At 38.4% G+C, this 25599-nt stretch overlaps 2 protein-coding genes across 4 annotated transcripts; one reads left to right on the forward strand and one right to left on the reverse strand.

Annotated features, from left to right (window-relative positions):
• Positions 1–677: 677 nt before the first annotated feature.
• On the forward strand, positions 678–19319 carry tmem62 (transmembrane protein 62). 3 transcript variants are annotated; one of them, XR_014533990.1, is made up of 16 exons: positions 678–1197; positions 2050–2161; positions 2260–2397; positions 4470–4515; positions 5812–5953; positions 6032–6156; positions 6264–6386; positions 8776–8931; positions 9147–9306; positions 10404–10517; positions 11111–11195; positions 11292–11387; positions 12451–12569; positions 13493–13825; positions 18754–18842; positions 19088–19319. XR_014533990.1 is itself a non-coding variant. In XM_083543669.1 (14 exons), exons 1-14 carry the CDS (start codon positions 1003–1005, stop codon positions 13805–13807), a joined length of 1926 nt encoding a protein of 641 aa, XP_083399795.1. In that variant the 5' UTR covers positions 678–1002; the 3' UTR covers positions 13808–14367. The 3 variants fall into 3 exon arrangements, 2 of the variants coding, with proteins under 2 accessions (XP_083399795.1, XP_083399796.1); XM_083543669.1 differs by lacking the exons at positions 18754–18842; positions 19088–19319 and having other exon boundaries at positions 13493–14367; XM_083543670.1 differs by lacking the exons at positions 12451–12569; positions 18754–18842; positions 19088–19319 and having other exon boundaries at positions 13493–14367.
• Positions 10611–25599, reverse strand: ptgr2 (prostaglandin reductase 2). Its single transcript, XM_083543750.1, has 12 exons — positions 24790–25599; positions 24582–24700; positions 21252–21443; positions 21004–21174; positions 20716–20925; positions 19850–19971; positions 19585–19672; positions 19436–19475; positions 19105–19339; positions 18454–18862; positions 13279–15292; positions 10611–13186 (listed from the first exon to the last, which is right to left on the reverse strand). The coding sequence occupies exons 1-9, from the start codon at positions 24827–24829 to the stop codon at positions 19275–19277; spliced, it is 1047 nt and encodes a 348-aa protein (XP_083399876.1). The 5' UTR covers positions 24830–25599; the 3' UTR covers positions 10611–13186; positions 13279–15292; positions 18454–18862; positions 19105–19274.

A 25599-nucleotide genomic window follows, 5' to 3' on the forward strand; every position in this document is an offset into this window, starting at 1 on the left:
GGTCCTTATTTTTCAAATCTTTTACAAATGACATTAATTCATTTTTGTCTATTCTAAAGGCCAAATCAAAGGTCACCACAGGCCAACTTTGGTCTGCAGGCCCTAATATGGTTATCTCTGCACTAGACATGCTTACTTGTAGATCTAACTGAACATAATTGTGATTATAAAAATATTTAGTAAAAACACATCAAATACATTCAATTCAAAAATATCAAATACATTCAATTTAATATATAAAATATTTTATATATTACTTATTAATGCTTATCTACTCCGCTGTATATAATTATTTAAAAAGTGTCTATATTTTGATCTCATTAGTATTCACATTTTATTTCCATATCAATTAAATTGTAATACAAAAATATTTATTATAAAAAAAGAAGAAAAAATAAATAAATATATATATATATATATATATATATATATATATATATATATATATATATATATATATATATATATATATATATATATATATATTTAAACTTTCAATATTTAATATTATTCGTATATATTAATATTGCTATTAGTAAATAATATATATATGATTAAATGAAAGGTTTATATTTTTTTAATCAAATTTGCATTTCAATTTTTGTAAAAAAAAAAAAATAAAAAAATAAAAAAATAAATAAATTATGTTGAGGAATAATAAAGTGGTGACTGCTGTAACCTCAGCGTTCCCTGAGCAGGATTTCCGCTGTGCGGAAGTGATGATGCAGGGTGAAATGTCTGGCCTGCGCGCGCGCCGGTCTGTGGGCTGAGCTAAAAACTCCAGAAAGGCGGAAGTGTGAGCTGTGAGCGGTGATGACAGCACGATTACTGCCACTATCGCATGCTTTGATCCGATCCTCTCACCGCCACCGTTCAGCCTGGGATTATTATGATTTGATGAGGTGTAGGTTGTTATATAAAGCAGTATGCTGAGCGCGGCCATGGTCAGTGTTAGCAGTGATTTATAGGACAGGGTTTGAGTGTGCTCGCGCTCCGGTCAGGATGCTCCGGTTGGCCGGTGTGCTGGTTGTTGTCGGTTTGGTGATGGCGTGTTTCACTTCCTGGGTGTTAGACAGCTACGACACTAGCTGGCATCCTAAACGGAGTTTGGCGCAGTCAGACGGCGAGCACGTCAAGAAGAAAGGCGAGGCGCCGTTTCCAGACGCGGAGCTGAAGAACATCTTCTGGTTTGTGCAGGTGAGTCTGGACGAGTAAAGTTTAGCACCTGAGTATTTCCTGGTTTTTTCATTTATTCATTCAACTTTACTTTGTCTTTCACTTTGACCTGGTTGGGTCAGTTTGGATCCGGAGGTTATCCAGAATACAGGGAAATACAAGACTCACAGGGCAACACACACACACACACACACACCCCTGCACAACCTGTTTTATATACCACTTTATCTAGTTCATCCACACTACAAATGTATACTCGGTGACATTTCTTTGGAATAAAGGCAATACTTTACTGTGCATTACCTTTACTGTGCCTGTTGTCCTGTTTTAGTAACTGTGGACTTTTGCTCTTTGCACACATGCACTTCATTAGTTCTGTGTTCATGTAGCCCCCTGATTTATTACAAGTAGTATATGGTTGAAATGACCACAAAAGCCAATTGGCTTGAATCGACTTGACACACACCCACATAATTATTTGCACATTTCACACCTAAGGGTACTTTAAATTCTAAAATACACCTACATCTGTGTTTTTTTTTTGTACAATAAGTTGACCTTGAGGACAAGTGTCTTGATACTACTATCAGAAAAAGCATCCTAAATAAATTAGTTGATGAAAGATTTTTTTTTAAAGAATCTTGCTGGCTATGGGCTTAGTGATTTATAGAAGTATTTCTGTAATATTATTTGATCTATAAGTTTCAATTGTAACTATGTAGCCTGCAGAACTGTAAACAGTGGGAACTGGTCTCCAGACCAATAGATGGCTAAATCAAAGCTTCTGAGATATCCTTCTTGTTTATAATTGTTAAATTATTTTACATGCATAGTATTGTATAATAAATCTCTGTTCGATGATGCTGTGTTCAGATATCAGACATTCATATAAGCCGCTTTCACGATCCAAGGCGCATCCCGGACTTCGAAAAGTTCTGTACAGACACTATTGAAGTCATTAAACCGGCTCTTGTACTTGCTACAGGTGAGATGATTTTACACAGTCTGACAAGGATTTTGGTTGTGACTTGTGACATTAGTTCGGATCTGGTGCATTAATACCTTTTACTTAATATTTACCAGGGGACTTAACAGATGCAAAGACGGAGGATAAAGTTGGCTCTCTACAGTACGAGGTCGAGTGGCAGGCCTATCACAACGTCCTAAAGAAATCTCGAGTGCTGGAACAGACAAAATGGATAGACATTCGTGGAAACCATGGTGAGAATATATTTTTTGCCTTTTTTTGTTATACAATAATGAACACTGATCTTACTGATGTTTAGACTGCTGCTATGTGCTAAGTAATGAGAAAAGTTTGAATAATAAAAAAAAATTAATAATCTTGTACTTTTTTTTTTACATTGTTTGAATGAGGGCTGAAACATACTGTAGAACCTACATTCGATTGCAGTTAGAGCAATGTTTTTCATATAACATTTAATCACTTCTGCTTGCATCCACAAAGTATACAAATGTCAGTTTGTTCATTATTGTATGGGATGAATACCCATTGGCTCTTAGTATTGAAATTTGTTTTCTAGATTTTTTTCTAGAAGTTATGAGCATGAGTTGTAGAACATGATGTAGTTCATATAGTTTTACTATATTTAAAAACATTCGGGGGTTTTGTTCTCTTGAACATGTTAACAGTTTAATAAAGACTTTGCATTTAGTGACCACCCTCATGAGCTTAGCTCTAATACCAATAGGCATGCCTGTATCAATACCGATCATTTACCCACAGACCTTGTACTGTATTTTTCGGACTATAAGCCGCTACTTTTTTCCCACGTTTTGAACCCCGCGGCTTAAACAACAAATCGGCTTTTTCTGAATTTTTCCTGGGTTTTTCCCAGTTTTTACAAACCAAGCCAAAAAACTGAGCGACATAACATTATACCAATGAAACGAAAAAACGCACTTTACCTGTGTTCTGAGCTGCACGGCTTCGGGAGAAAAAACTTCCACCGGTGGTGCACGATGATGACAAAAGAAAAACTCCTCAGAAAAATACAGTGGTACCTTGACCTACGAGTTTAATTCGTTCCGTGGACGAGCTCGTATCTCAATTTGCTCGCACATCAAAACAGTTTTCCATATTGAAAATACTTAAAATAGCATTAATCCGTTCCAACCCTCAAAATGACACCCTGTTTTTATGTTTCATGTTATTAAATAAAAAAAAAACATTTTTAAATAACAAATCTTGTATAGAAACATAATAGAAAGAGTATGTAAAGATATAATAAAGTTTTATTCAGTGTATTTTCCTTGGAGATGAGACGACTTGAGCTAACGAAAACGCCGGGGGGGGGGGGGTGGGTGTGTGTGTGTGTGTGTGTGTGTGTGTGTGTGTGTGTGTGTGTGTGTGTGTGTGTGTAGAGGGGGGGTAGAGGCAATAAGCGGAGGCGGAGGGAAAACTAGTTTTATCACTCCTGTACACTACGTATCCCTAAACATTACAATTTTTACATTTCCTACTTTACTTATCCTAATTATCGTCACAATCTTCGCTTTCTGGCTTCGCTTCGCCATCCAGCAGTGGCGTCTCGAGCTCGTACCTCAATTTTTTGCTCGCGTAACAAAGCAAAAAAATCGACCGAGTGACCGCTCGTACCTCGGAAAACTCGCACATTAATGCACTCGTAGATCAAGGTACCACTGTAGTGAAAGGAAGGAGGAAGACAGTGAACAATGACTTACTTTGGTCGGCTACTGTTTAGATACAAGCCGTTGTAACGCGTTGAGTCTGGGAAAGGGAGAGCTCGCTAACTCCAGTTGCAACAGAAATCACATAAGCACAGACAGGTTTCCAAAACTCATGCTTTTTTTTTTTTCTTGGCAACAGCGTTACTGGTTAGTCAAAGAAACTTAGAAATGAGCATCAGAAAATAATAAGGACATAATCCTCAGTCTTGCACACACACAGTAATAGCGGAAGAATGCAGTGACATGCTATTCCCAAAATACTGCTATGCTCCTAAAGGAAGCGCAACATATTGCATTTAGTGTCTTTCATTAAAGCCTGTGTAAAGGTCATTAGTTCCAGTGTAGAACTAAGCCTGCGGCTTATAGACAGGTGCGGCTTATTTATTTAAAAAATAAAAATCTTTGTCAAATTCAGTGGCTTATATAAGGGTGCGTTTTATAGTCTGGAAATTACGGTAATTAGTATTGCATTACAAGGTTCTACGAAAGAGCTCTCATTAGTCCAGTGGCTTACCATCTTTTTTCTTTGCTTTATTGAAAATGTACTCTAAACCCGGTCTTCTTTTTTTTTTTCCCCTCAGATACCATGAACATTATATCTCCGGATAGCGTAAACAATTATTACAGGTCTGTGCAAACATTCTGATTATTGCAGCTAATAAGCAGCTTTACACTGGTTTACTGAAATGCTTTTTCATGCTGTTATTTATAACATGAGCATACCCTGATCAATTACAATTATGTGTCATATTTACAGGCTTATTTAGTTAGAATTCAAAATGGCCAAGTGAATGTTCTTAATATGGGCTGAGTGGGAGGAACAGCAGAGTAAGGTTTGTTATAGAGAAAATGATGAACAATCAAGTGCTATGATACACTATATGGCTGAAAGTTTGTAGACACCCAACCTATACTGTACATGGGTCTTCCTGAAAGTGTTGCCACAAAGTAAAAAGTAAAGTAAACAAGTGATCTGAAATCCTAAGACATGCCAAACATTTTCCAGCATGACCATGCACATGTATAGATCAATGTGCATGAAGACATAATTTAACAAAGTTGATTTGGAGGAAATTCGAGTGCCGAGCCCTGACCGCAACCCCACTTTTGGTATAAACTTGATAGCCGATTGCACCCCAGGTTTCCTTAACAACAGATTGAAAACAATTTTTATAAATAAATAAATAATAATAAAATAAAAATAAAAAAAAATAAAAGGAAAAATTTTATTATTCCTGATTTCTATCTTGTTGCTGAATGAGCACATGTGGGTCTGATGATCAGGTATCCACAAACTGTTACCACCATATGGCTGATTGTTTGCCCATAACAGCATGTTTTTCATATGCCATAGCAATTATTAAATGTTTTTTTTTATAAATAAAAAAACTTTGTATCCATTTGTATCCGAAACGATTTGAATTCTTTTAATCACTTATGCTATAGAAGCCATAAAGAGTCTCTTCCTCAACAGCTTCTCTCTTTTTTTTTTTTTTTTTTTTTTAACCTCGTCATGAAGGATGTAAACATTACCACCTACAGTTACAAAGCACTTGATGCCAGAGTCTCTGTCCAAAAAATGTTTAAAAAGATCTGCTCATAGAACGCTTTTCCAAATAATTATCATATTATATTACACTGCTTTTTTTAATAAACGTTTTTAAACAATTCAAATTATTTACATTATTTAAAGCTTTTGAGATCTAAAAAATGGGTATTAGCTGATACTTAAGGTAAATTATCCACCTGTGTTTTGAATAAAAGTACAAGCTATAGTCTGAGATGTTCTGTTTTGAAAATTTATCACTGTCTGGCCAATCAGATTTGAGAATTTGAAAGCGCTGTGGTATAAGATTCCATCAGTGCATCTAATTTTCTGAGCAGTTTACCATACAGTAAGAAATTCTTCGATTTGTTGTTTAGGAAGTATTCTGCCAACCAGAAGCTTGGATCCTTCCACTATGTACACAGCACTTCCTTTGGGAACTATTCATTTATCTGTGCTGATGCCACCCTCACTCCTGGGCCCAAGCGTCCCTACAACTTCTTTGGAATACTTAATCAAGTAGGTTTGTGGTGGCTTTGAAATACATATGTATGCCAGCTTCATTTGTCTGATTTTGGATGATTATCTGGTCCACAGAGTCAAAGTGATATACTGGCTAAATTTAAGCAGGAGAGTCAGAGCAGCAATCAGACCATCTGGTTTGGACACTACACAACGTCTACTGTCATCTCATCTTCACCTGGACTCAGAGCCCTGATGAGGTTAGGAACTGCTGATTTTCTGTATGAGTGAACTTGCATTATAGGAAATGTGCTTTTGCAGATCAGCCAAGAATGTGTAAGCTAACTGTTATAGTGCATGTTTGCAGCAAGGCAGTGGCATACCTGTGTGGGCATCTTCATACGCTCAGGGGTCTGATGCCTGTCCTCCACAGCAGACACTCTACAGGAACACTGGAGCTGGAGCTAGCAGACTGGATGGAAAATCGCAGGTAAGACCAGCAGGGCTGTGTGAAAACACACACACACGCACAGATCCAGATGGACCATTCTCTACTAACACAGGAGAAAATTGAGACATATACTGTACAGCAATTGATTTATTATCCCTTATGTCTTGTCTGTTTCTGCTGCCTTGTGTTCATATCAGATAAGTTTCTAAATCATGTACCTGCCAATCACTTTATATTGAACGTTACAAAACATTGCACAATGTATTAAGACTGCATCCGTGTTTCCTCAGGTCCTACACGATATGGTTTTAGATTCCAGGCATTTTTTTTTTTCGGTTATTATTTTTATTTAATGTTCACACTAGCAAACAAATACCACCATTAGTTTCTTGTGTAAATCCGAGTTCCTGATTCACAGCAACCCGTCATACAAAATTGTAATAAAAGAAAAATGTAGGACCATCTGCTGATTTTTTTTTCTGGTTTCTAACTACAATATTATAACACAATAAAAAATAAAATAAAAAAAAAAGCACTTGTATACATTTTACTGTGTTCGATCTTGTTTATTTGAACAGAGCAAGGCTGCACAGGCTACACCTTATTAGTACGGCAGTGGTGACTGCTAAAAGGGACAAACCTGGAGCAAAATAAGAAATTGTCATATATTAGCATAAACACAGGATTTATTTTGTCAAACAAGATTCCTGACACCACACAGAGTTGGTATTTAAATATATAGATATAAAATGTATATATATTAGGGGTATAACGGTACACGTATTCATATCAGAACGTATTCGGTACAGGGCTTTCGGTTCAGTCTGCAATCCTTTTTATGTTCGGAACATAGTTAAAATTTGTTAAACTACTCTAGAGTTTCCTCAGGAACGTATTAGGTGGCGGACTGCAAGTTTGTTTAGTCTCTGCCTCGCACTTTGAGTGCCTTTTTATTTCATTATTTTATTTAATTTTTTTTATTAAACATACACAACGAAAGAAAATTTTTATTTTTTAAATAAAAAAAAAAGAAAAACGTTTTGTGCATGCAAACATTAATGCTAAAGAATCCCATAGCGCTAACGTTATCCAAAAGGGGTAAAATGTAAATTATTTAATATTTCCATAATAAAATTTTAATCAATCTTCTTTAATTTGTGACAATTCAATGAATTACTCAATTTAATATAATAACATTTTGTATTGCATTAATTTAATTTATTCTATTTTATTTTTATAAAATATTATAAAATATTATTTTATATATTATTTAACCAAGTAGTAATTTTATTTAAAATTGTATTAAAAATATAAAAAGTTTAAATGTTAATGATCACAAATGTTAAATATGATAATCTGTGTTAATAAAAAACAGAACAGAACGGAACCGTGACTTAATAACCGAGGTGTGTGTGTATATATGTATATGTGTGTGTGTGTGTGTGTGTGTGTGTGTATATGTATGTATATATATATATATATGTGTATATATATATATATGTGTATATATATATATATATATATATATATATATATATATATATATATATATATATATATATATATATATATATATATATATATATATATATATAAATAATGTATATATATGTGTGTGTGTGTGTGTGTGTGTGTGTGTGTGTGTGTATATGTATGTATATATATATATATATATGTGTGTATATATATATGTGTGTATATATATATATATATATATATATATATATATATATATATATATATATATATATATATATATATATATATACTGATCAAAGCATACAAAGAGATTCATCAGTATGGAAAAATAGTGTTAAAATCTGTCTGCCAAGAACTAAGTAATTTACTGCATACCATACCTACACTTTAAGTACATTAGAACTTACTGGAAAGGTGGTAGCTCAGTGGTTAATGCTCTGGGTTATGTATCGGAAGGTAGAGGTTTCAAGCCTTGGTATAGCTAAGCTGCCAGCTTTAGGCCCTGGAGCAAGGCCCTTAACCCTCTGTGCTCCAGGGACACTGTTACATGGTTTCCTAACATCATGGGATATGCAAACAAAAAATTTCATTGTGCTGTAAAGTACATGTAATTAGCATAAATTACATTTCTTTTCTTTATGGCAATCGGGGGACTTCAGTAGAATTTTTTTTTCTAGTGTTAAAAAACTACTTTTTAATCCATTTCATGGACTTATGTAGAGCAATTCCTAAAATTAGCTCTTACCACAGAAGTGATACGATATAAGTACAAGTGCTTTAATATTAAGCTCATTTTCAATTTATTTAAAATATATCTGGAACTGCATGCATACATTTTAAACATTAGCAGTACAAAGAAATGTACCTGTATATCAGACAGTTTACTGGTATATTATATACAGTATTGAATTTTTTTTAAGTTAGACCTCTGCCTTATTCCTGTCCTCAGATACAGAATCCTGGCATTTGACCACGACCTATTGAGTTTCTCAGATCTGACATTTGAGGACTGGCCAGCAGTGGTAATCACCAACCCGAAAGATGCTCAGTATCTGCATCCAGGAGTGGAACCTCTGGGTCGCATCTATAGTTCTACACACATCAGGTGTCCCTTCTGTGTGTGTCTTCTCAAGTCTTTAAGCATTAATGCTGCCCATCATCATCCTTTCACAATATATACACTGTTCTGTTGCATACATTAATTGACTTTAACTTTACAGTGCAGCTTGCTTGTTAGAGTTCCTTGTTAGTTTAATGGTAGGGGTGGATTGTTCGACAGCAATTAGTGGTGATAGTTGTTTTTGCTTCTGTGTGCTGCAGGATCCTGGTCTTTTCACAAGCTCCAGTTACAGCGGTGCATGTGAGTGTGGATGGTGAGGTCCTGGGGAAAGCAGAGTCTGTAGGAGGGCCTCTGTATGTGCTGCATTGGGATCCTAATATCTACTCCACTGGACTGCATACAATTACTGTCAAAGCAGAGGTAAGTTTAAGGTCGGGCAGCTTTGGGAAAATGCACTATATAGACAAAAGTATAGGGACATCTGACTTTTTCAGCCATATGTGGTTCTTCCTCAAACTGTTACCACACAGTTGAAGGCACACATTTGTATAGGATATTTTTAAAGGCTGTAGCATTACATTTTCCCTTCACTTGAACTAGGAGACCCAAACAAGTTCCAGCTTGACAACACCTCTGTGCACAGTGAGCTCCATGAAGATATGGTTTACACGGTTTATAATGGAAGATCTTGAGTGACTTCATATAGAGATCTGACCTCAACCCTATTTAACACCTTTGGGATGAATTGGAAGACTGATAGCACCCCAGGCTTGCTCACCCACCATCAAGTTCCTGACTCGACAAATGCCCTTATGGCTGAATGAGCACAAATCTCCAAAAGCACACTCCAAAATCTAGTGGAACATCTTCCCAGAAGAGTGAAGATTGTTATAATAGCAGTAGGAAGTGGATTCGTGGGATGTTTAAAAATCACAGGTTATGGTGTCCACAAACTTTTGTCCATATAGTGTATATTTAATCAAGCATTTTAAATCCTTCTGTGTCAGTTTATCATTATATTGTAACTAAGATTCACAGTTTTGTTGCCTGAATTATGGCTTGATATTCGGAATGTATTTATTGTGCTGAATTCATGGTGAAGAGAACAGTGAATAAAGCACTATTTAAAAAAAAAAAAAAAAAAAACCTTAATCTCTAATAATGTAAAACCAAAAGAACATCAGACACCCTGATCAAAGACATGAATACATTACACAAAATCTTGTAATCATCTGTTTGAAAGAAAGTTTATAATTAATTATTATAGTGTTAACACATGACAGTGGAATTAGACAATAGATCAATTGCTGTACATTATTCTGCATTATTTTTTGCTGTGTCTAGCGTTGAGGGAAACGCGTGTGAGTGAGTGAGTAAGCTTTGTTAAGAATGAACTCAAATATCAGTTAAATGTGAGGAATTCAAAAACACATATCCAGCACTTCAGTCACATTTCTTTTGTCTTTGTGGTTTGCAACTCACTACCTTCCTCTGTGTGTGTCCTTATGTGTGCCCAGAATTTGGCAGGTCAGACCAAGGTGAAAGAGCAGCTTTTTACTATGCAGGAGGACCTCACACCCAGCTTTGGCTTCCTACAGTCATTCATCCTCCTGACCGATCACTACATACTGGTAAAAATAATAATAATAATAATAAAGACACAAAAAAGGTCCCAAAAAAGTTGGGCTGCTTAGTTAAATGTAAATAAAAATAGAATGCAATGATTTACAAGTCTCATAAACCCATATATTATTCACAAAAGAACACAGTAGCCCTATCAAATGTTTCAACTGGGGAAATGTACTGTTTTAAGGAACAAATAAGGTAAATTCTTCTTGAATCTTTTCGATCTGTTCCTCAGCAAGTCAGAAATAGAGACATGATGGAGTGGGGGCCATTAAAAGCTACACAATTTACATAGACTACACATTTAAGTGGCCAGTCACAAGATGGAGACTTTGTGGTCAATGTTCAGCTGGGAAAAGCGCATGAATAGACATTTTATACCTCAAATTGGGAAGTTGATACAAAGTTTTAAAACTACAAAGTTGTGGCACTGTTGCACAACAGTGAAAGTTATTTTTTTGCTAAAAAAAAAAAGCATGTAATAAAGCTCGATATGTAGATGAAATAAAGTACCAAATACATTCACACAAATATATATCCAATATAGCATGTTATTTTATGTTATTGACATACTGTGGATATCTGTGTGTGTTCTTAGGCACGGATCCTTTTTGTAGCTGTCGTGTTGCTAAACGTGGGCGTCCTTGTTGTCTTCAGATTCAAGCAGATGCCCGCTGCCCGAGGTGCGTCTCAGTGGGAAATATGGCAAAAAAAAAAAGAAACGAATCTTTAGTGTGATTTACAGTGAATACCATGCCACATACACCGTGTCTTTTCAGGGCTGCTCTCTCAAGCGTTTTTCTCCTTACATCTTGTCAGCAACATCAACACTTTCTACTACACCTTGCTGCTGTTTAATCTGTGTACAGCACTAGGTAAGTTAATCCAATTTTTATATTATATTTACACTTATTTATTTGATGGATCTGTTTATGTGCTTCATTAAAAAGCTTGGAGTGGAGTGTTAGAATATTAGAAAATGGGAATAGTATTAGAAGCTTCTTACTTAGCTCAGAAAGAAAAAGCCATGACATCAGGTTTTGTCACTACAACATAAATTCAGAGGCTTGACCTGAGCCATACTTGCATAAACAGACATCAGAAGAGTAAGAATAAATGTGTGAAGGGAGGGTGTTAGAGTTTAGTAAACAGAGTAGCAGGGTTAACACATTTGTGAAGAACCAAAAATCATCCTTCATTTAGGTTTTGTGCCCCTCAATTCATGAAACAACTTGGTTCCTGTTTTCACTTATAACTGCTATAAACAGTCCATCCCTCACCACCCTCTATTCTTTTCTCTCTGTCAAAGTTTGAGATAAAGCTGTTATGTTTTCAAAAACAGAAAGTACAATCTCCACTGACCTGAAGCCTCTTCTTATAGACTGTTACATAACACCTAACTGTTACACAACACCCAGAGACACGCAGGACCATAAATGTTATATAAGTGTTGCCTTACAGAAGCCTTACAATTAAGACAACGATCCATTTTTCTTGTTAAAAGAGACCATGTATATTTAATCTGCTAAAAGCTCTTGTATTATGTGGAGCATCTGCAAAGTCCATGTGAATCAGCTGTTACCATAGTAACAAACAAGCACATTCATATAAACCTGCAATTTGAATTAGCCAGCATTTTTGTCAGAACTGGTGTGGTTATGAAAGTATTATATCAGCACCTTCTGGCCAATCAGATTTAAGAATTTCCTGAATTTAATTTAAGAAGCACAGGCTTGGAATCACTGTAAAAATATCTATTTACCGGACAATTGTTGCAAATGGGGTAACTTCGGTACATAAGTAGATACTGCACATTTTCACATCACTGAGGCTATATACACTTTTTTGTATTGCCTCAACACATTCACAATCTGCCATATGCTTATATTGTTTTGTGTTAGTTTCTGGAGTGAACCTGCTTTACCTGGTCTTTCACAGGTCCATGGTTTATTGGGGAGGTGATTGATGGACACCATGGAGCTTGTTTTGCTTTCGGTGTGTTCGTGGACGGCCATTTTCTTCAGGGCAGTCTGACCTATGTTGTGGGTATATTGCAGGTACGAGTTTTAAAAAGGCAACCAAGTAAGAAGGTTAAAAACGGGTGGATGAAACGATGGGGCATTGATTTATAATACACATCATTCTTGTAATATTTGGTGACTGTCTCACATTTTTAGCAGCCGTTAATAATCTATATATTACAATTTATTTGGGGCCAACAACAGCATTCGTGAATTCAGAAGATTTTCCCTCTTGCATAAACATTCAGGTATTCGAGACTGTGTGTCGTGTATTTGGTGTGTGGTTTAGTTGTGCGTTTGTTCGCATCTTGATTCACTTTATTGTGGATCTCAGGAACACTGACTGATGAAATTCTATAGCAAGGCATCATGGACATACACTTATGTACTCCTAGAGAGAATTTTTCATTTACCAGTCTACCTAAATGAATGTTTGGGATGTAGGAGGAAAACAAAAACATGTTTAGACACAAGACACACATCAAACCTGGGAACCAGGAGTTGTGAGGTGGCAAAGCTTTTTTTATTATTATAATTTTTTTTCCAAAGGCTTTTGATTTTTAACTTCTATGATTTCCCCTCCATAACTATACTTCTCAGTGTTGTTGTGGTACACTCCCCCTTATGGTACATAGAGCTAGATTATTTTTTGACTCTTACCATTTACAGTGATATTTAAGGATTTAAAAAAAAGATTTTTAGGGTGCTTGGCTTTAAAAGTCGTTCCTGCTTAAGTCTGGTAAACTGGTTAAGTGGTTAAAACTTACTTTAAAATGTAGTTTTTCTTCTGCTTTTTAAATAAATCAGCCATGAATATCTCTTGATGATTTAAAGTGGGTGTCTTAGAAAAAGAGAAACACTAAAATGTGTAAGACAGGAAGTACATGTCCCAGAACCTGCGCTTTAGGAGACACAGTCTTAATCTTATGGCTTTTGTTTTTCTTTATGATCATCTACAGTTAATATTCTTCAACATGCCCCTGACATGCTACCTCTGCTGGAGTTTGCACCAGCGCTTCGTCGGCTGCTCCTTTCACTCTCACCTCTGCAGGCCGGGATCCCGCTTGGGGACTCTGGCTGTACACGTGGGCATGCTGATTCTTTTCATCTGGCAGGCATATTCCTGCTACTTCCTGCTGGAGACCTACGGCCTGATGGCTTTCTTCCTGTCTCCGGTGCGTACCTGGGCTCTGCTAATGGGTCTGCTGCTCATCTACAAAGTCTGGAGAGGACCAGCTCCAAATCTATCTAAGAGGAGTAACTCGCAGCTATGACAGCAAAAACCGGACAGGGTTTTTTTTTTTCCCCAACACAATTTTAAAGGTTTTACTGTTATACATATTTATGTGCCAAATTGTTCCCTCTTTCTACACAATCACTGGATTAGGGATTGGGACTGGACAGAGCAGAGCAGACCATTTTAGTTTAACATTGATATATATATATATTTGGTAGATTAGTTAGAAGAGTTTCAGCAGTGCAACTGGATGTTGTGAATTGCTTTCATGAATGCCAGATTTAATAATGGGATCAATTACACAAAATCCATATTTGTAGATAAGCACTGAGACTCTTTGAACTGCACTATTGATTTGCCACCACTGGCAATATAATTTGTTTCATTAAGAGAGCAATAGTTTAATTTAAAAAAAAAAAGATCCTGACAGTAGCTAGCTTTAGTTCTGCTACTTGGTAATATACGTTGGCATGTGGTTGTTGAAGTATTTATCTGTCCTGTTTAGTTCCATACCTTCATGTACCAGATTATTCAGTTATTATTTTGATTTTAGGTTCTAAATGTACAGACACAACACTGATAATATTTTTTCATTTGAGGCCAGAAAGGTTCACATGGCATTTGGAGTAGAGATGTGCCTCAGAAATGTAATGCTAAGAAAAAGTCTTGCCAGTTTGATGTTTTTCATTTTCATGCTTTTGAGCTTTTATTCGTTTACTCTTAGTAACTGCCTGGTCAGGGCTACAGTGGTTTAACATAGGCTTTTTGTTATTTTATGTTTTTCAAAAGACCAACTAAATTTAGTAGAAAACGTTGTGGGCAGGTTCAAACAAAACACTTAAGTGTGAACTGGAGTAAAAACAGTGACACACTCTCTCTCTGGTTTAAATAAAATAAAAAGAAGTAAAAGATGCCCACAACATGCCTAAATTGGTATCTGAAGACTGATATCAATTTTGCTATAAACAGATTTAATGGATTATGCTGCACCCTATGTTGCACCTGTGAATCCAAAAACCTAACATGCAACATAAAGAGAGTTCTTGCGGCTTCTGCTCCAATCAGATCCCATTACAATTTTTGTAGAACATGCTGAGTGGTTGTTTTGTCTATTTCAGACAATGTGTGAAGGCGTATACAGAATAACCTCATGAGATATATTTAATATTAGACTAGCAAAGGACAGAGTCTCTTCTATGGAGAAGTTACATGAGCGCCTGTGCTGTATGCTAGCGTCTGTACAGATCACAACACTATATGCTTCATTTAGTGTACTGTATTGCACTGGAAAGAGAGCTCACTAAATCTCACTAAATAAATAACACTGGTTTAGTGAGTGTGAAGAGAAACTGAATGTATAGCTTTGTGTGATCAAGTTGCAGGAAAAGACAATCATCAGTGTGTGTATACACTGAAGTTCCAAGAGTTTTTTTTTTTCCTCATTCTGCACCTGGATCAAGCAACACGAGAGAAAAAGAGAATGGTATAGCGTTCATGTTGAATGTGTCTTCTTCTTCTTCTTCTTCTTTCGGCTGCTCCCATTAGGGGTCGCCACAGCGGATCATCCGTCTCCATACCACCCTGTCCTCTATATCTGCCTCTTTTACACCAACTACCTGCATGTCTTCCCTCACCACATCCATGAACCTCCTCCTTGGCCTTCCTCTTTTCCTCCTACCTGGTGGCTCCATCTTCAGCATTTTTCTACCAATATAAATCATGTCCCTCCTCTGCACATGTCCAAACCATCTCAATCTCGCCTCCCTCACCTTGTCACCAAAACATCCTACATGTGCTGTCCCTCTAATAAACTCATTTCTAATCTTGTCCATCCTCGTCACTCCAAACGAAAACCTCAACATCTTCAGCTCTGTTACCTCCAGCTCCACCTCCTGTTTTTTACTCAATGCCACTGTCTCTAATCCATACAACATCGCAGGTCTCACCACAGTCCTATAAACTTTCCCTTTCATTCTTGCAGATACTCTTCTATCACAAATCACTCCTGTCACTCTTCTCCACCCACTCCACCCTGCCTGCACTCTTTTCTTTACTTCCCTAACACACTCTCCATTACTTTGCACTGTTGACCCCAGGTACCTGAACTCCTCCACCTTCTCCACCTCTTCTCCCTGCAACCGCATCACTCCACTGCCCTCCCTTTCATTCACACACATGTACTCTGTCTTACTCCTACTGACTTTCATTCCCCTTCTCTCCAGCGCATATCTCCACCTCTCCAGGCTCTTCTCAACCTGCTCTCTACTCTCACCACAAATCACAATATCATCTGCAAACATCATAGTCCAGGGAGACTCCTGTCTGACCTCGTCCGTCAACCTGTCCATCACCACTGCAAACAGGAAAGGGCTCAGGGCCGATCCTTGATGCAGTCCAACCTTCACCCTGAACCAGTCTGTCGTACCTACTGCACACTTTACTGCCGTCACACTGTCCTCATACATGTCCTGCACCACCCTCACATACTTCTCTGACACACCTGACTTCCTCATACAATACCACAACTCCTCTCTCGGCACCCTGTCGTACGCTTTCTCTAAATCCACAAATACACAATGCAGCTCCTTCTGTCCTTCTCTATACTTCTCCATCAACATCCTCAAAGCAAATAAGGCATCTGTGGTGCTCTTCCTCGGCATGAAACCATACTGTTGCTCACAGATGGTCACCTCTTCTCTCAGCCTGGCTTCCACTACTCTTTCCCATAACTTCATGGTGTGACTGATCAACTTAATTCCCCTGTAGTTACTGCAGGTCTGCACATCTCCCTTATGCTTAAAGATCGGTACCAGCACACTCCTTCTCCATTCCTCAGGCATCCTCTCCCCTTCCAGAATCCTGTTAAACAATCTGGTTAAAAACTCCACTGCCATCTCTCCTAAACATCTAAACGCTTCTACCGGTATGTCATCTGGTCCAACCGACTTTCCATTCTTCATCCTCTTAATCGCTGCTCTCACTTCCTCCTTACTAATCCTATCTACATCCTGCTTCACCAACTCCACATCCTCCAACCTTCTCTCTCTCTGATTTTCCTCATTCATCAGCTGCTCAAAATACTCCCTCCATCTTCTCAACACACTCTCCTCACTAGTCAACACATTTCCCTCTCCATCCTTTATTGCTCTAACTTGCAGTACATCCTTCCCAGCTCGGTCCCTCTGCCTGGCCAATCGGTATAAATCCTTTTCTCCTTCCTTAGTGTCCAACCTCTTATACAGCTCCTCATATGCCTTTTTCTTGGCTTTCGCCACATCCCTTTTAACCTGCTGCCGCATCTCCTTGTACTCCTGCCTACTCTTCTCATCACTCTGTCGATCCCACTTCTGTTTTGCCAATCTCTTTCCCCTAATGCTCTCCTGCACTTCCTCATTCCACCACCACGTCTCCTTGTCTTGCTTTCTATTTCCAGATGTCACACCAAGTACTTTTCTATCTGCCTCCCTCATCACTCCTGCAGTAGTTGCCCAATCATCCGGCACCTCTTCACCACCACCAAGCCCCTGTCTGACCTCTTCCCTGAACCTCACACTACACTCTTCCTCCTTCAGTTTCCACCATCTTATTCTTCTTTCAAACCTTACTTTCCTCCTCTTCTTCTTCGCCTCCAAAACCATCCTACAGACCACCATCCGATGCTGTCTAGCTACACTGTCCCCTGCCAACACCTTACAGTCTCCAATCTCCTTCAGGTTGCATCTCCTACACAGAAGATAATCCACCTGTGTGCACCTTCCTCCACTCTTATACGTCACCCTATGATCCTCCTTCTTCTTAAAATACGTGTTCACCACTGCCATTTCCATCCTTTTAGCAAAATTTACCACCATCTGCCCTTCCACATTCCTCTCCTTACAACCATACCTACCCATCACCTCCTCATCACCTCTGTTCCCTTCACCTACATGCCCATTAAAGTCTGCCCCAATCACCAATCGTTCTTTCCTAGGTACACCATCTACCACTTCATCTAATTCACTCCAGAATCTTTCTTTCTCCTCCATCTCACAGCCAACTTGTGGAGCATAGGCACTGATGACATTTATCATCATCCCTTCAACTTCCACCTTCACGATCATCACCCTATCAGAAACTCTCTTCACCTCCACTACACTCTTACTGTATGCTTCTTTCAGAATCACCCCTACACCATTTCTCTTCCCATCCACACCATGATAAAACAGTTTAAACCCACCTCCAATGTTCCTGGCCTTACTCCCTTTCCACTTGGTCTCCTGAACACACAACACATCTACCTTTCTCCTCTCCATCATATCAGCTATCTCTCTCCCTTTACCCGTCATAGTACCAACATTTAAAGTACCAACCCGAACCTCTACTCTCCTACACTGCTCCTTTTCCTGCCGTCTCTGTAGACGCCTTCCTCCTCTCCTTCTCCTCCTTCGGCCAACAGTAGCCCAATTTCCACCGGTACCCTGTCGGCTAACGATACCTGTGGCGGTCGTTGTTAACCCGGGCCTCGACCGATCCGGTATGAAATTCTCATTTGTGATCCGCATATTTGATTTGGCACATGTTTTACGCTGGATGCCCTTCCTAACGCAACCCTCCCCATTTACCCGGGCTTGGGACCGGCACTAAGAGTGCACTGGCTTGTGCCCCCCTAATGGCTGGGTTGTTCATGTTGAATGTGTAATCCACAAAAATGTAAAAAGAAAAAAAGAAAGTACTTCATTGTTCATGCTGTGGTAAATTTGCTTGTGGTATATATTTTCATGTATGTGTTTTTGTTGATCTGTGTATGAGTAATTATTGGTCAGTTTAAGTCTTTTGGGATCATAATCACTTAATGGCTCTTGATGATCAAAAATGTGAACGGTTTTAAATAGATTATTTTTTGGTTGCAGGTGCATTCAAATAAATATTTTTTGCGGTTGTAAAGTGAGTATTTGAATATTTAAATAATATACTTATAATTAATATGCATAAAACAATTAATAGATTTATTTCTTTTTTAGTACAGTGGTGTTAAAGCCTATTTAACACCACTATTCCCTCAAGTAGTGGAAACTTAAATTACACACTAATAGGTGAGAAAGTGATAGGTCCCCTGGTGGTCTAGTGGTTAAGATGCAGCGCTCCCACCGCTGCGACCCGGGTTCGAATACCGGTCAGGGAACCATCCCCAGCCACTCTTAGTGCCGGTCCCAAGCCCGGATAAATTGGGGAGGGTTGCGTTAGGAAGGGCATCCAGCGTAAAACATGTGCCAAATCAAACGTGCGGAGGATCCGCTGTGGCGACCCCTAACGGGAGAAGCCGAAAAGAAAGTTTTAGGTGAGAAAGTGATTGACCAGTGAGTATTAGAAGTATGCAATTGATGACAATGCTGTTTGTCCTTAGAAATTTTTCTTTATTTATGGCATCACGGTTGCCTGAACCTTTTTTAAGGCACTAGTTATATACACTTGTAGACACGAAAGGGGGAGGGAAGAAGCCAGAAGTGTGGCACCAGGAGTGTGACTCAGGCTGATATTTTCACAACTTGCTTCCCAATGTTGCCTCCAGTCATCATGGAGCAAAAAGCCACTGCAATTGTAAAAAAAAAAAAAAAAAAAAAAAAAGTTGAATAATAATAATGTAAGAAGGTAATTTTTAAAAATTTTTATCAGATTTGGATCTTACCTCCCATGTTTTCTATTCCGTTTGTTACAGTTTCCAAAACCTGAAGTCAAATGAAACTGGAAGAATCAATTCTGCAGCACTTGCACATTACCCTTGTGTGTAAATATTTGCCAGTAATTAATGTTGCTTTACAAAGTCAGCCTTCTTACTTTAATTTGGCCAGTCTTCACCCACTGACTCAGTAGTTCCATTCCTTCTTTATGTTTATCCATGTAGTTTAGAACCATAAATCTCTCCCTAAATGTAAATGAAGCAAACACGTTCCTGTTATTAGAATGACGCATGAAGAAGGAAGCAGAAAAATAGTTTTAACTAATATTTACACATTTTTTCGCTTGGTATGATTGCAAGATCTTTGGTCCAATACTTTAATACTAATTAATGGCTATGAGTTAGCATTATCTAGGTTGGTACCTGGTGATATTTTTGCAACTCAGAGCTTCTTGAGTCTCCTTGCTCAGTGGAGTCGGGTAAGGCAAGTCTTTATTGTATTGAGAGATCTCCCCGCACAGGATCACATGAGCACCACTGTTCATCTACAACACAGATTAGAGATAAGTAAAAGCTCCTTAACACAACCACCACTACCGGTGTGAGAAAACAGACACACAATTGTACACACTTTATCTACATGCTGTAACCTCTACCTTAAACAGTAAGTGATAGAGCTGAAAGAGAAGCAACTGAAATTTAAACTGACTTTATTAACACTCTTGCAGCTAAATAAGCACAAATGTCCAAAACAACACTCCAACATCTAGTGGAACAGCTACCCAGAGGAGTGGAGGTTATAATAACAGCAAATAGGGACTAAATGTGGAATTAGAAATTTAAAAAGCACACACAAATCTCAGTCATGTGTCCAAAAAAATATTTCTGTATAATGTGTGAGTGAATTTAAAGGGTTTCTCTACATAATGTTATCATTTGCTGCAATGTTAGGATGGGGGGAAAAGCAGATTGGCAAAAAGAAAATGGGAAGTAAAAAACCATAAGCATTTTCTATGCTTATATACTTAAATAATGCCATACAGCTAAAGACTGTTTGGGTCATGTGAGCAGATTGGAGCATATATAATATATAAACTACATACTAATAGTATTGTTTATGCTTTCAGAGTGAAGCAATAAAGTTACACAATTAAACAAGGTGGCAATAATATCAGATAGTTGAAGTCTTAATAACTGTAGTGTCAGAAATGTGTTTTTATATGTATATATAATATATATAGTACATAATGAAGTACATGGTACATAAATAGTAAATAATGAAGGCTTACCTGTGATATGACTGTGTCGGTAATAGGACCTCCAACATTGTCAAAGTAAATGTCCACTCCATTGGGACAACTGTCTCTCAATGCTGCTGAGATGTCCCCTTTTTTATAATTCACAGCTGCTGTAAATCCGAGCTGTGATTCCAGGGTGTGGCATTTCTTATCAGATCCACAGATCCCAACCACTCTTTCACAGCCGTCCAATCTGCCAATCTAACAGCCCATCGCTACATTCAAATCGCACACATCAGCAAATTAACACATCAAATTAGGCAAGATCATGGAAACAACCTGTCCAGCGAGTGATCCACAAGCTCCACATGCTCCACTGACTACCATGGTCTGTCCAGCCCCGGGGGTCACATGGCCTTTCTCTCGAACACCGAGCAGAGCAGTGAGTCCAGGCATACCTACTGCACCCAGAACATATGACAAGTGGCCATCAACCATTGTCGGGTCAATCTGCGAGAAACAAGTGTGTCATGCGGTTTCACATATAACACACGTCTTGTAATGCATGTTGTGACACTAAGAAATACCTTCTGTACACAGCTACCATGAACCACATCATGGGTTTGCCAGCGCCAGTTAAAGGAGGTGACAATGTCACCGACAGTCAGTTCTGCATTCTTGCTGGCCTCCACCACACCAACCCCACCTCCATCGACACACTCCTCCAGCCTCCATGGTTGCAGATAGTCAGCACCCGTATCATCGTTCATGCGACAACGCTGGACATGTCATCAAAATAATCCATCATGCCAACCATCATCATCCAACTTATCCATCATGCAATACCATCAAAGAGGTGTCTGATTGGCCACAGATTTATTCTGCAGCAGGACAGCTACCTGCTGCCAATGTCGTTAAGAACCATCATCCGCGTAGAAAAGAACAAGGAGTCCTACATTTACAAAAGATCTACGGTTACTTCTCCAAGGTGTCGGAACAAACATACCCTCTGAGCTCTTTCTAAACTGTGTGCAGGTGTACCGAAAAAAATCTATGCTGTTTTGCAGGCAAAGGGTGGCCAGACCAAAGATTTAATTTATTTGGATTTATCTTCTGTTCATTTACTTTTTTCTAATTATTTTCTTCTTTCATATTTTTTTTGTCTACTTCTTTCATTTAATATCTTGTTCATTAATAAATATAAACTTCACTTCAGTTTTTTTAAACCATTCCTACTTTACAGCATAACACCTGCCTAAAACTTTTGCACACAGTAAAAGGACTAGTACAGTAAGGAAAATAAGTATTTGAACACCCTGCTATTTTGCAAGTTCTCCCACTTAGAAATCATGGAGGGGTCTGAAATTGTCATCGTAGGTGCATGTCCACTGGGAGAGACATTATCTAAAAAAAAATCCAGAAATCACAATATATGATTTTTAAACTATTTATTTGTATGATACAGCTGTAAATAAGTATTTGAACACCTGTCTATCAGCTAGAATTCTGACCCTTAAAGACCTGTTAGTCTGCCTTTAAAATGTCCACCTCCACTACATTTATTATCCTAAATTAGATGCACCTGTTTGAGGTCGTTAGCTGCATAAAGACATCTGTCCACCCCATACAATCAGTAAGAATCCAACTACTAACATGGCCAAGACCAAAGAGCTGTCCAAAGACACTAGAGACAAAATTGTACACCTCCACAAGGCTGGAAAGGGCTACGGGGAAATTGCCAAGCAGCTTGGTGAAAAAAGGTCCACTGTTGGAGCAATCATTAGAAAATGGAAGAAGCTAAACATGACTGTCAATCTCCCTCAGACTGGGGCTCCATGCAAGATCTCACCTTCGTGGGGTCTCAATGATCCTAAGGAAGGTGAGAAATCAGCCCAGAACTACACGGGAGGAGCTGGTCAATGACCTGAAAAGAACTGGGACCACCGTTTCCAAGGTTACTGTTGGTAATACACTAAGACGTCATGGTTTGAAATCATGCATGCCACGGAAGGTTCCCCTGCTTAAACCAGCACATGTCCAGGCACGTCTTAAGTTTGCCAATGACCATTTGAATGACCCAGAGGAGTCATGGGAGAAAGTCATGTGGTCAGATGAGACCAAAATAGAACTTTTGGGTCATAATTCCACTAAACGTGTTTGGAGGAAGAAGAATGATGAGTACCATCCCAAGAACACCATCCCTACTGTGAAGCATGGGGGTGGTAGCATCATGCTTTGGGGGTGTTTTTCTGCACATGGGACAGGGTGACTGCACTGTATTAAGGAAAGGATGACCGGGGCCATGTATTGCGAGATTTTGGGGAACAACCTCCTTCCCTCAGTTAGAGCATTGAAGATGGGTCGAGGCTGGGTCTTCCAACATGACAATGACCTGAAGCACACAGCCAGGATAACCAAGGAGTGGCTCTGTAAGAAGCATATCAAGGTTCTGGCGTGGCCTAGCCAGTCTCCAGACCTAAACCCAATAGAGAATCTTTGGAGGGAGCTCAAACTTTGTTTCTTAGCGACAGGCCAGAAACCTGACTGATCTAGAGAAGATCTGTGTGGAGGAGTGGGCCAAAATCCCTCCTGCAGTGTGTGCAAACCTGGTGAAAAACTACAGGAAACGTTTGACCTCTGTAATTGCAAACAAAGGCTACTGTACCAAATATTAACATTGACTTTCTCAGGTGTTCAAATACTTATTTGCAGCTGTCATACAAATAAATAGTTAAAAAAATCATACATTGTGATTTCTGGATTTTTTTTTTAGATTATGTCTCTCACAGTGGGCATGCACCTACGATGACAATTTCAGACCCCTCCATGATTTCTAAGTGGGAGAACTTGCAAAATAGCAGGGTGTTCAAATACTTATTTTCCTCACTGTATATAATGTCACTTTTGTGGGGCCCTGTGTAATCTTCTTAATTTATATCCACAATAATTCATAATGTTCATTGCATGTAGGTATGAATCTTTTTTATATAACTTAAGAAAAATAAACTCCTACATAATGCCATAGAGCTAAAGACTGTTTAGACCCTGTGAGTAGATTGGGGTAGATATAAAATATTCATTCTACATGTATTTTACACAAACTTCACCGATCAGGCATAAAATAATGTCATTATATTATTATGACCGGTGAAATGAATAACACTGATTATCTCTTCATCATGACACCTGTTAGTAGGTGGATAAATCAGGCAGCAAGTGAACATTTTGTCCTTTAATTTAATGTGTTAGAAGCAGGAAAAGCCTAAAGATTTAATTGAGTTTGACAAGGGCCAGATTGTGACGGCTAGACGACTGGGTCAGGGCATCTCCAAACCTGCAGCACTTGTGCGCTGTTCCCGGTCTGCATTGTTCAGTATCTACTGAAAGTGGTCCAAGGGAAAAACAGGAGGGAAACCAGTGACAGGCTCATTGATGCATGTGGGGAAGAAGTTAACGCATGATACACAAAGGCTGGCCAGTGTGGTCCAAACCAACAGATGGAGAAGTTAATGCTGTTAATGCTCGACGAGTCAGGACTGTTTGGGGAAAAACACAATATTAGGCAGGTGCTCATAATGTTATGCCTGATTGGTGTGTATACACAGTCAACCCCCGATAATTCGCAGTTCGGAACGCGCTACTCGGAAAATTGTTTGGAATTTGCTGGTAACCCCCGCGAGTTCCAGGGGACCACTAAATATACTCTGTGTGTGTGTGTGTGTGTGTGTGTGTGTGTGTATGTATATATATATATATATATATATATATATATATATATATATATATATATATATATATTATTTTTTATATAATATATATATATATATACACACACACACACACAATTTAATATGCACAGTAATCCATACCCCTGATTACACATGGTTATGAATAAACATGAAGAGACATGTCCTCACCATGTAGGGGTCAACAGACAGATACAAGGTCCTGATAAGAACCTGTCCCTGTTTCAGCTCAGTGGACAAACTCGTCTCTTCCACACGGAAGTTATCAGGTGACGGATGTCCGTTTTTCCCTTTTGCACAAACAAAATTACATTCAGCATACTTTTATCATTAGATTCACTTTAAGTGCCTATGGTTTAGGAAATACAATATTCTTTACCTGGCCGAGAGGATAAAACAACTCTCTGTATCGTTAACATCTTAATAAAAATGTCTAATAATCACTGAGCAAAGCGAACAGTTGATGTAACGTAATCTTAACACGACCATAAATATTTGGCCTAGATTCAGTTCAACACCATCGTGTGTCGCAAACCGCATAAACTCACCACCAACGTCAACTTAAAACAAAGTTGAAGCTCTAATTTGGCGTCCTATTTAGTGTGAAAGCAGGAGATTTGAGACACAGCCCGCAGGGCGGACCCCTAAAAAGCGCTACCTTGCGCATGCGTGCTATTGAGCACAACACTACAATGTTCAGGATGTAGAAGCACAGACTCAAAGACTGGGATTGATTGAGTTCCGGTGTGTTGCAAGCCGGATGTTCCAAAATAAAGGCTCATGAACACAATTTTATCTTGAAATCCGATTAACACAATCTAAAATATTGTTCACATATTTATTTTAACTGTTGTGTTTAACTTAACGGAGTTATTTAATGCAAAAAAAAAAGCTACAATAAAATCATGTAATAAAGTGTGCAGTAGAAAATGTTATTTCAGATGTATTTCAGAATATTTATTTAATTGTTTATTTCAGATGATTTCAGAAACACAGTTGACTCATTTTGGACGTTTCCTCGGCTGTTTCAGGAGTAAATAGGTGTGAATTTAATAGTGAAATTAATCCCAGTTCATTAACATCTTACAGCATTTGCCCTGGTGTGTTTGAGCAGATTGTCTAACTCAAACACACCCATCCGTGAGGAACTTCAGCCACCTAACACGTTATGACTCAGCGGACGGGCTTT

This window comes from Silurus aristotelis, assembly GCF_946808225.1.
Source record: "Silurus aristotelis genome assembly, chromosome: 6".
In the NCBI taxonomy this organism is placed as follows: domain Eukaryota; kingdom Metazoa; phylum Chordata; class Actinopteri; order Siluriformes; family Siluridae; genus Silurus; species Silurus aristotelis.